Below are 12,150 nucleotides of genomic sequence, written 5' to 3'. Positions count from 1 at the left end.
CTAAGTGAACATGCCCACTCCATTTGATTAATGGAGGTCTTCAATGATGACTTGCAAGAATTATACTCAAAATTGATCAACGATCTTATCAGTGACATAGATAAGTCAACAGTGATTAAATATCAGGATGGTATAAACTAGGAAAGATATATGGGAGTAGGAAAAAAATCAATATTTTAAAATATCTTAATGGCTAAAATGGGCTAAATTTACAAGTAAAGATTTTCCTTGAATGGAAGAGAAAAAAACTCACATTAATAACTGTTGAAAGCAAAGTTTTTTTCATTACATATTGAAGAATCTGGACTGAGCTGAGGGGGGGCGGCGACCGCGGCCTCTGTCACCCGCAGCATCTGTTGGCTCAGCCTGGCCCCACCGCCGCGGGCCCGTGGTGCGGGGCTTCGGCCGCGGCTCCCGGCAGCTGGGCATCCCCACGGCCAACTTCCCCGAGCAGGTGGTGGACAGCCTGCCCGCGGACCTGCCCACCAGCATCTACTGCGACTGAGCCAGCGTGGGCGGCGGGCCCGTGCTCCAGATGGTGGCCAGAGTGGGCTGGGACCCCTACTACGGCAACGCCAAGAAGTCGGTGGAAACTCCTATCATGCACACCTTCAAAGAGGACTTCTATGCAGAAATCCTCAACGTGGCCATCGTCAGCTACCTCAGACCAGAAAAGAACTTTAATTCTTTACAATCACTGATTTCAGCAATTCAAGGCGATATTGAGGAAACTAAGAAATGATTTACCAGAACATTTGAAACTCCAAGAAGACAATTTCTTCCAGGTTCCTAAAGGCAAAATAATGAATGGCCACTGATGAAAATCATTTATTCATTCATTCACTGTTTTCTAGTATTTTGCTGCTCATACTATGTAGTTTCATCATCATATATTTTATAAATCAGACCTATTCCTGCAACTGTGGATTAGTTTAAACAGTACAGTATAGTCTAGTTACCGTATTACGCTTCAGCTGTTAAATTAAACCCACCAGGCTATCCTACTAAAATGATTCATTTTAAGAATCAGAACTCTTTTTTATGTATTATGTTGATTAGAATGGACTGGTAGAATCATCTTTCATATTTTCTGATAAAATGGAATGTATGTAAGTTTGGGTCAAAAGGTTGATCACTAATTTGAGATGAAACTATTTTTATGGTAAATTACTAGAATGTATGTATTTGGATAGCACGTGCTGTTGAACAGAGAAGACTTATGAAAGCAAATCACAGATGATAGTTTATTATAAATCTAGTAGGAAAAACCCAAATTGTCCTTTCGATGTTTTTAATATTAATGTATTATTACAACCTGAAGAATGGTGAAGTTTCATTTCAGTTGTTTCTCCTATGAGATCAAATCATTGTTCTGTGTATCACTTTTACAGTTGCCTGAAATCTTAGTGTAGATTTCCTCTGCCTGTTCTTGTTTGTCTTTTAAAACAGTAAAATGAATACCTTCCAAAGGAAAAAAAAAAGAAGAATCTGGACTGAAAAAATTCAAGAGAAAAAAAATAGTTACATTTTTAATGTGCTTTGATTAAAAATATAATATAAACCATCAATTATAACATATTAAAATTTAAGCCACATTGTTATTTTTTTCTTTTTTTTTAATTTTTAAATGAATCACCATGAGGTACAGTTACAGACTTACAAACTTTCATGTTTATGTTTCAGTCATACAAAGATTGAGTACCCATCCCTCCACCAGTGCCCATTCTCTTCCACCAATGTTCCCAGTATCCCTCCCACAACCCCCACCCCATCTACCCAAACCCACCTCTGTGGCAGGGCATTCCCTTTTGCTCTCTATCTCTCTTTTGGGGTGTTGTGGTTTGCATTATAGGCATTGAGTGGCCATTATGTTTGGTCTATAGTCTACTTTCAGCTCACATCTCCCATCCCGACTGGGCCTTCAAGCACCCTTTCCTTGGTGGTCTTTACTCTATCTGAGCTGCCTTTCCCCCCAGCATGTGAGGTCGGCTTCCAAGCTGTAAGCCACATTATTAAGTATAAAGAATTAAGGCCACAAAATTAAGAGTACAAATGATTTTTGTCTTTTCTGACTATATCTGAAATATGGTGTAAAATAATGCATGCCATGCATAACAGACGATAATCATAAAACACTTTACACACAAACATATAATGCAACTATTATGAGGACTATGGGGATGGATTATAACACAAATGACTCAGACAGCCAGGGTAGTCTTTGTTGACTATACTTATGTGCACATTTTCTTTACTCCTTTAAGGACAGTTCTGAGCACAGAACCAGGCAGATGTTTGGAATTCAAAATATTTGTCACTTCAAATATCTAGAGGTCTATCAATAAGGCTTAGATTATAAATACAGATAAGTTAATTCACAGATTATGGCAAATGTTACATGGGATTTCAATAGACATGCTAGACAATTCGATTCATATGCAAAAGACTACCTCATGAATTCTTCCTGAAAGTATGCCAACTTGTGACAAGAGATTTTTGTGGAGAAGGGACCTCAACTGGATGAGATGTGAAACTTGATTATCTAAGGACCATCCAACTCTAAAATTGTATAAATTATTGACTCATTTATTTATTTATATAATTTAATGAAATAAAATTAGTTTGTGTAGTTTATATATAGTTATAGTTTTATAGGTTACAGTCCTTTAATCAACATATGCATTTACTATCTTTTTGTCACTAGAATTCTAATTGTGCATAGATTGGTTAGAAACTATAGAGATAACTGTGAGTAGTAACAGACAAGTTTGCTATACTTACAGAGTCAGGAGTTGTGTCCAAAACAGGTAATGGGGCCTCTAATTTGAGGGAAAGTAAAAAATATAAGAACTATTACAATTTTAAAAAACATTTTTCTTACTAATTTCTGTATTTGGCATATGCTTTATAATGCACATGGCAAGAAAGTTTATTTCACTTAGAAACAGAATTACATATTTTAGGGAGCTTTTTTGTTGGTCAGGAGTGTGATTTGGCAAGCCAAATAGTCACAACTGCATTCCCTCTATTTGGAACTATTATATTCTCACCAAATCACTGTATCACTGTCATCCCATTGCTCATCGATTTGCTCGAGCAGGCACCAGTAACATCTCCATTGTGAGACTTGCTGTTACTGTTTTTGGGATATTGAATATACCACAGGTAGCTTGCCAGGCTCTGCCGAGAGGGCAAAATACTCTCGGTAGCTTGCCAGGCTGTCCAAAAGGGGCAGAGGAATCGAGCCTGGGTGGGCCACGTGCAAGGCAAATGCCCTACCTGCTGTGCTATTCCCTCCAGTCCCTCATCAAATCATAAAGTTATAATACTATCCTATTGAAGGAGTCATTAAATGTGGGTGCTGTGGTAAGACTAACTCTACGCCGTATTATTAGGCCTTGGGAGGTAGGACTTAATCTTTGCTAAGTTCACATTCAGAAAGAACAGCACAATGAAAATTCTATTCTTTCTCTCTCGGTTGTAGGTATGTCTTTGGCCACTATCTTTTAAAGATTAATCCTTCTTACTTTTAAAATTTTTAATGTTTTAGTTTGGGGGCCGTATCTGGGCTTGTTCCTGGCTCTACACTCAGGGATCACTCCTGGGGGTTGGGAATCAAATGATATGGGGTGTCAGGAATCAAACTTGGGTGCATGAAAGGCAAGCATCCTAACACTGTACTATTGCTCTGATCTTTGTAAGTCAAGATTTTCAGGTATGCTGATGGTTCAGGGATAACCTTTCAGAAGCAGAGAGGTGAGAAACAAAAATAGGGCCAAAGAAATGGTACAGAAGGTAGGGCATTTGCCTTACACACAGCAAACCCAGATTTGCTTCCTGGCACCCCATATGGGCTCCCAAGCATTGCCAGCAGAGATTCCTGTGGGCAGAGTGAAGAGTCAGCCCTGAGCATAGCTGGGTGCAGCCCCTAAACCAAAACCCACTGTGAAGAGCATGTATATGATATGTTCCAGTGACAGAGATAGGCAGACAGATGTATTTTATACGGAGGTACCAAAAATTTAAAATATAAAATCAAATGTTACATTCACAATATATGAGATCTTTCTTAGAATCTTCTTTTTGTAGAATAGGCAGCAAAGAAGCATGGCTCAGGTCAGTTAGCAGCTGATGAATTCCACGATTAAAAAGTCTTGACGTCCCCACTCCATCCCTGCCCCGCCATCTCAGCTTAGAATCCACATTCATTATCAAGGCCTCTAAGGTAGCCTCTGCTTTTTTTTTTTTTCCTATTCTCTGATACCACACCCCAGCCCACTGGCAATAGGGATCTTTGGTCAATTCTGAAATATGAGGCACTTCAATGTTGCAAACTCTTCTATCCTGAAAATCTGCTCTCTCTATCAACAAGTTTACTAGATCTCATCTCCAAATATATTCTAGTATTGCATTTCCCCCCTCTGAGAAATCAGTATCTATATAGGAAATTCCTTTAGTATTTTATTAAACTCTCTAAGACATTTGAGAATCTTACCTCTACAGATCTTTGTTTAATATAATTTAAAAACATTTAAACTAAAGATTTTTTGGGTACTTCTTACTTTCTTCTCTCCAAAATGTCTTTTTTTAAAAAAAAAAAAAATTGAGGTTCCTGAGATCTTTCAATACTCTAATCGCACTTTAATTTGTCCACAGTCTAACCATCTTCTTCCTTGTCTGCTATCAAGCTGGCAGGCTTATTTTCCCAAATACAGATCTGTCAGTTTTTCCTCTAATTATGGCTCCTCAATGGTGACCACTGTCCAGAGGATTAGCAAATACATAAATAGGCATGACAGAAACGCATCTTTCTGCAGTCCAGAACAGACGCCACTATTCACCTGCAGACCCCCCGCTTCATGCAGATCCCCAGACAGCTAAGTATTAGCACAAGGTGGAGGATATTTAGTGACAATCTGGCTCTACCCTGCCTTCCAGGCTCATAGGGTATTACTTTCTGACTAATTCACACCCCATATTTCCCTCACATGCCATTTCTTTCAGGAAACTTTATATGTATATGTTTATTATTCTCTAATTATTCTCAAAGTTTCTACTGGATCTGTTCAATTCTTACTAACCCTTCCAATTTGAGTTCAAATAAGACTTCCATTGGGAAATTCTTCCTGAGCAGTCTAGTATAAGATGGCCAAAAAATAAAAAGAAAGCTTCTTTTACTTGTGTTCATATTATATTATCTATGTTCACCTGTGTCATTTCCCTTCTATTTAGAGTATTACACCTTCTAGGCTGAGAACATATCTCAGTTATATGTGTATCTTACTTGGAAGTTACTACAGTTGCTTGAACCATAGTAGATACATAATTAATTCTTTTTTATGAATAAAAGACTAAACAGATGTTAGCTGAATGGAATGCCTCTGACTATAAATCTTCGAAGTTTAGAACTCAAAATAACTATCTTAGCTCTACCTTGACTGGGAACGTGAGGGAAGTTCAGAATTTCATTGATAGAAGACAATAATAGTAGAGTAGTAATGACAATAACAATAACTAAAATTATCAGATGACTTTAATGTGCCAAAACAAAAATAAATTTCTTTAAAACTTATAGAATTATCAGAGTAAGGATCGATCATTCTAAGTACCAAAGAGTCACACTTTGATATGTTATCCAAAAATATGACAACAATCAAAATTCCACTAAAAGAGCTTTAGATCATTTATCAATACAAAGGGGTAAGAGACAAAGGAAAGATAAAGAAAAGACAAATCTACAAATATATCTGGGATGTGCTATGACGAATGTATAATTTTTCTGAGATAATTCTACAGTGGTTATAATTTGTATTATCGTAGGGCATTTATTTCCTGGCCAAAATACATAGGTGAGAATTATCTTGGGATAGAGTCTCCGAGATTGGTCACAAAGGTTAATTGCAAGGACGGGGGAAAAAAATAAATGTTAGGTGACAAAAATTTGAGAGCTTGAGAAATATAATTAATAGATACTCCTTGTAGATGTTCACAATGTATATTAATATGTTGGGGCTAAGAAGACAATATGTAAACCTCTGGTATGACTTAACTGAGTATTCACTGCATTTATTTGACTAGTAATAGAATGTCTCATTTTTTATTTCTCTGGGATTAGTACAGGGAAATATTGGTATTGGAAGTTCCTAGAAATTGTTCCTCTCTCTGCACTTGGTTCCTGGCACTGGGCACATGCAAAATGAATTTCTCTGAAGACCTATCTGATTTAGGGAAAGCAAGATTGTCTCTGATCTGTGCCAGAAGAGACTCGTGCCTAGTATTATCATTTACATGATAAAAATTGAACCCTATATGAAGGCTTGGGAGAAAAAAGGCCAACACTTAATCAGTTATTTGAATTAACAGTTTAGTTATTATGGCTGTCTCAGACAGTCATAGAAATTTATATTTTCATTTTATCCTAAAGAAAAAACTTGACCATCTTTCTTTAATACTATCAACCTGGAAGCTTGACAGTAAGGATTAAAAATTGCTCCTTCCTTCCCTCTTGGTTATTGGAAAGCCTCTGAAAGGTAATCAGTCTTGTGAAGCTACACTTTACAGTCTGCATAAAAATGCCATGATTTCCCTTCCTCTCCCCAACCTAATTGAAAGTGCATAATATTACCCAGCTGGGGAAATGTAAATGGTAAACATGTGCAATATATCACACCATCACACAAAAGCTAGTTACTAATAGTGACTAGGTGGTTGCCAGGCCCCAAAGAAATCTGGGACACAGTCTTTTTAACACCTAGAATGAAAGTTCTTTGTGCCTACTATCCTTCCTTCTCCTCCTAATCTCCCATCTACCCTCCTCTCTTCAGATTTTAAGTTACAGCTAGATTAAAAACAAGGCCAGTCAATTCATTTCCAGCATGTGTGATTCCAAGGATCACCTAAAAAATGTATATTGACTAAAACTCTTATATTAGTCTTTCAAGCGAAGAAACATTTTTACTCTGGCAGGAGGGCTGGAATTTTCTTGTTTTCAACGTACTTCAATTGTACTGACAAGATGCTTCTATAAACTTTCCTCTAGTTTCTAAATCTAAAGATTCTTGGACTTGTCACCTCTTATCTCCTTTTTACTTCATCAAACTACTATTGCCAAGATTATCTCTTTGGGTGTTTTGTGTGTGTGTGTGTGTGTGTGTGTGTGTGTGGTGTGTGTGTTTTAACTGCTGATCATCAATGAATACCTATACAGGAATATCCTTTTCTGGAGCATAAAACCCCATCTCCCCATCTCACGTTTCAAAGTCCTTTGCAACATCCCTCCCCCTTAGAAGTCATCATTCTCTCTCTGACTCGTTATCTCCAAGTGTCATGCCATCCTTTTGAGTAAGTCATTCATAGTAGGAATCCAGAGAAGGAACAATATTCTTTTAAAGTTATCATCATTCGTTCTCTGTCACATTATTTTTTCCAAAGTTTGTTCCCTGTTGCACCATAAACTCCACTGCTGCTATTCATTTTTACCATCGTACAGCTGGCTATTGTTTTGTTTTCGATGACTGATGCCTTGCAGGTAAGTCAACGCATAGCAGTTGTCAAAGGTTCTCTGTCACTTCGGCTTTAATAGACTGAAAGATATATTTTTAACTGCTTCAGCAGTAGAGATGATTTGAAACATGGTGAATAAGAAGTATATTTACCTTTCAATAAGTTTTATTACCTGTCTACTGGCACTGGTGGGTGATATGGCTTGTTGACCTTGGCATAGAGACCCTCTAAGTGATCTCTCTCTGCAGACAGTGGACGGCCATCCCGAGGGTAACCCAGTGGTCCAGCCCGAGGAGGAGATGGAGACCTATAGACATTTGCAGATGCACACGGTTCCCGGAAGTGGTTCACTCTGGCGTAATTGGGATCTATTTCATCATCATCCATATCATGCAAGGATCCAGTTACTCCAGTTGCATAATCACCAGGCCCTCTTGTCTGCTTTTCCCTTAGCTCCTGATGTTTCACTCCAATTCTGAAAAAATAAACAGAGATATATGTTAGAGATATATGTTAATAGAAATATATAATTTTCTGCACTAGCACTCTTAGTCATTTGACTATTACTTTACTGTTTATCAAGAACATACCACAAAAATATCAACAGTAGGCAAAAAAGTACAATTGAAACAACATCTGCACATGTATGTTCATCGCAGCACTGTTTACAATAGCCAGAATCTGGAAAAAACCCGAATGCCCCAGAACGGATGACTGGTTGAGGAAACTTTGGTACATCTATACAATGGAATACTATGCAGCTGTTAGAAAAAAGGAGGTCAAGAATTTTGTAGTTAAGTGGATGGGCATGAAAAGTTTCATGCTGAGTGAAATGAGTCAGAAAGAGAGAGACAGACATAGAAAGATTGCACTCATCTATGGTATATAGAATAACAGAGTGGGAGACTAACACCCAAGAACTGTAGAAATAAGTACCAGGAGGTTGACTCCATGGCTTCGAGGCTGGCCTCACGTTCCAGGGAAAGGTCAACTCAGAGAAGCGATCACCAACTACATTGTAGTCGAAGGCCATGTGGGGGAAGGGAGTTGCGGGCTGAATGAGGGCTAGAGACTGAGCACAGCGGCCACTCAACACCTTTATTGCAAACCACAACAGCTAATTAGAGAGAGAGAACAGAAGGGAATGCCTTGCCACAGTGGCAGGGTGGGGTGGGGGGGAGATGGGATTGGGGAGGGTGGGAGGGACGCTGGGTTTACGGGTGGTGGAGAATGGGCACTGGTGAAGGGGTGGGTTCCCGAACTTTGTATGAGGGAAGTATAAGCACAAAAGTGTATAGATCTGTAACTGTACCCTCACGGTGATTCTCTAATTAAAAATAAATAAATTAAAAAAAAAAGAAGTAATCTAAATTTTGTTGATGCCTCTCCAGCCTCACACTACTCTTGGCTCTCCAGAATGTACCATGAAGTGAAATGAATCAAGATGTATAGATCTTGCTTTTGAATAATCTTCTCATCTATGGAATGTACATTTAAGAGATTAATGAATATAATGAATGGAACTCTTAAAAAAATATCAACAGTATATTTTATAGCAATAATTATATATTTAGTTTTATTTGAGCTAGAATAATAGTGCAATGGGTAGGGTGTTTGCCTTGCATGCAGCCAACCCGGGTTCGATTCTTCCACCCCTCTGGACAGCCTGGCAAGCTCCTAAGAGTATCTCGCCCGCACGCCAGAGCCTGGCAAACTACCCATGGCATATCCAATATGCCAAAAACAGTAACACTGAGTCTCACAATGGAGACGTTACTTCTGCCTGCTCGAGCAAATCGATGAGCAATGGGATGACAGTGACAGTGACAGTGAGCTTTATTTGTTACTAGTCTTTATATTTACAGCAACATTGTGATATCTTGCCCACTAATGACTTGTCCTATTGCATAGTCTGAGCTGATTTTTGTTAATATTCTCTCCTTATAAGTGTAATGTGCTTGTGTATCATAGTCTGGAAGTTTTTATTCAAAGAGAAATGCATGTTCAAGAGTCCATCCAAAACTTGCATTTTTATATGATTTCACTATTTGGTTCTACAGAGTTCCAGTATGTTCCTATAAATAAAAAGGCTTGCAAAATTGATTTAAATATGAAAAAGAAATACAGAGGCTTTTGGATCACTAAAAGCAGTGGGATCAGAGGTAATTTATAAGAGACTCTTAAGTTTTTGGTTACACAAATGGGAATCATTGTGTCTCATTATATAGGGACTAGGGACAGCATAAAATAGTGAAGAAATTAATAGGCTCCTGACAGAGATGAATTGATGCATATAAGTGAATTAAACACCATTACTGGCAGAATTCCACAGTACTAAAGCCTTAAGTGATATTACAAAATGCTACTGCTAATCAGTGTACTATGTAGACTACTGGGAATGGGAGCAGAAAATATACTTACTTAGATTCTAAATTCATCTAATTTTGAAATTTTGACATTTAATCTGGAAAGTGTTATATCTGCTCCCTAAATTCCCAGTTATTTGTAAAAATGGAAAGGTCACGGTGAGATATCTGCACAATGGTGATCTGATGGTGTTGGAAAGTGTTTGGCATCAATGAGAAAAGAACATAATATTACATCAGTGAAAAACAACATATATTGTAGTTTAGAGCGAGAGAAGTAAGAGAATGAAATGGAGTTGACTGAAGAGAGATTCTCAAGAAAGGATGGGGGACAAGCCTGAAATTCTGGGCTCAGCGGGCAATATAAGAAGGATGTGTGATAGAAAAAAAAGATTTATATATGTCTGCAGACATACAGAGAAGACGTGGATGAGTTAAAAAAAAAAAAAGAGCTTGCTTAGTATTTTCTCCTCTAAAAACAAAACAGCTGTTTTTGCACATGGCAGCTAGTTTTATTTTATAGAATATTCAATTCTTTGCAAAAAAAAAAAGCCACAATGTTAAAAGTTATGATATGTCAAGGTGTCTTCTTTTGTTAGAAGTCTTATTTTTTTAGAGAGAAGGAAAAATGAAAAAAAAAAAGAGCAAAACATAAAGAAGATAGTACAGGTTTAAAATCAACAGCAAAAATCATACCTCCTTCAATGACCAACAGATGAAAATTAATTATTGCAGGATATGTTATTACAAAATTCTCTTGGCAAGGTTAAATCATGTATCCTACACATAGGTAATCCAGTGAATTTATATTTTTGTAAATGGAAGCTTGAATCTCCAAGGGATTTTGAATGAACATGAAAGGGAGTTTACCTAGAAGGCTACCCATTCACAGGCCTTGCCTACCATCTTTTAAAGCAGTTAGTCCTAGATTCACAGATGTTTGTTTTGAATATCTTTTAAATAAGATGATAACGTGTTTCATCATGTAGCAAAACAACTTTCCCAGGGACAGTGTGGACCAAATTATCAGAGATTGCTTGCTGTACTGTAATGATCAGGATAGATTTCCATTGCAAATGGAATGAGAGGCACCGATAAAGTAGTGGATACTATGCCTTCTAAGTGAGTATCTTCAAAAGAAATCACTCACTTGGCATAAAGATGAATGACTGAGGGCTCTTGCTCAGCACTACATTTTTGTGCTAATGAGACAGGAAAACATCAAGCTGGATTTCTAAAAAAAAATAATAATATAAATAGAACATTCATATCTGTGTTCCTTATTCCATCACTACCTTTTTCTTTGAAGTTTTCTCACTAATTTTGCTTGCTGAGTATGTAAATGTTCTTAGGTGAAAAGTACTCCCTATATGCAAAACATTTTCCTTTGTAAAACAAACCTAAATCTCTCATCGATTTCTCTGCATTGGGTGTGTCAGTAAATAATTTCATACTGCTCACTCAGTGGGTGAAACAGTAATTTCTCTAAACCATCACTATTATGCTATATGTTGAGGGTCTCTCCATGGGGAGTACGATGGAACAATCTCTTAAAAAGGCATATGGAAGTAGAAGAAAATCTCTGGTGAGATAAAAGTCAGAAAAATAGATTTTGTTTGGTAGTTCTCTGACTTCCCTCTGTCCTAATTCAGTGAGAGAATGCTATGTGCACAGTCATTTCCAGTTGGAGATCTTGCCACTAGGGAATAAAACTATTACAAATATCTATTTTTCAGGGTAGAAGTAGTCTGTAGGGCTACTTGCATAAGGTGAACTGGACTCAATTCCTGGTACCCTAGAGTATCACCATGAGTGATTTCTGTGTGTAGAACCAGGAGTAAGCCCTGGGTACTATTAGGGATGACCTAAAAACAAAAGAAGGAAGGAAGGGAGGGAGGGAGGGAGGAGTGAGGGAGAGAGGGAGGGAGGGAGGGAGGGAAGGAAGGAAGAAAGGAAGGAAGGAAGGAAGGAAGGAAGGAAGGAAGGAAGGAAGGAAGGAAGGAAGGAAGGAAGGAAGGAAGGAACGAAGGGAGGGACTGAGGAAAGAAAGAAGGAAGGAAATAGGAAGGGAGGGAGGGAGGGAGGGAGGGACTAAGGAAAGAAGGAAGGAAGGAAATAAGGAAGGAAGGGAGGGAGGGAGGGAGGGAGGGAGGAAGGAAGGAAGGGCGTCTATTTTTCAGAATATACATATTTCAGTGATGCTATCACTGGCCTTTCCTTCTTTCCCAGTATATTGCCATTGCATTGTTTAAATTTTCTCTTTCTCAGATATTTATGCAGT

The 12,150-nt window shown here is 38.0% G+C and overlaps 1 protein-coding gene and 1 pseudogene across 3 annotated transcripts in view; one reads left to right on the top strand and one right to left on the bottom strand.

Annotated features, from left to right (window-relative positions):
- The window catches only part of PARD3B (par-3 family cell polarity regulator beta), a 1,223,953-nt gene that overhangs the window by 212,133 nt on the left and 999,670 nt on the right, over positions 1–12,150 (bottom strand). For all 3 annotated transcript variants that reach the window (XM_012933501.2, XM_055122817.1, XM_055122818.1), the window contains one exon: positions 7,676–7,978. In XM_012933501.2, coding sequence (XP_012788955.2) covers positions 7,676–7,978 — 303 coding nt within the window. The remainder of the gene's footprint in view (positions 1–7,675; positions 7,979–12,150) is intronic.
- LOC105943062 (riboflavin kinase-like) lies at positions 31–818 on the top strand (annotated as a pseudogene).

This window comes from Sorex araneus, chromosome X (assembly GCF_027595985.1).
Source record: "Sorex araneus isolate mSorAra2 chromosome X, mSorAra2.pri, whole genome shotgun sequence".
Lineage (NCBI taxonomy): Eukaryota > Metazoa > Chordata > Mammalia > Eulipotyphla > Soricidae > Sorex > Sorex araneus.
Note: the sequence above shows the minus strand (reverse complement) of the source record. Positions and strands in the feature narration are given on the sequence as shown.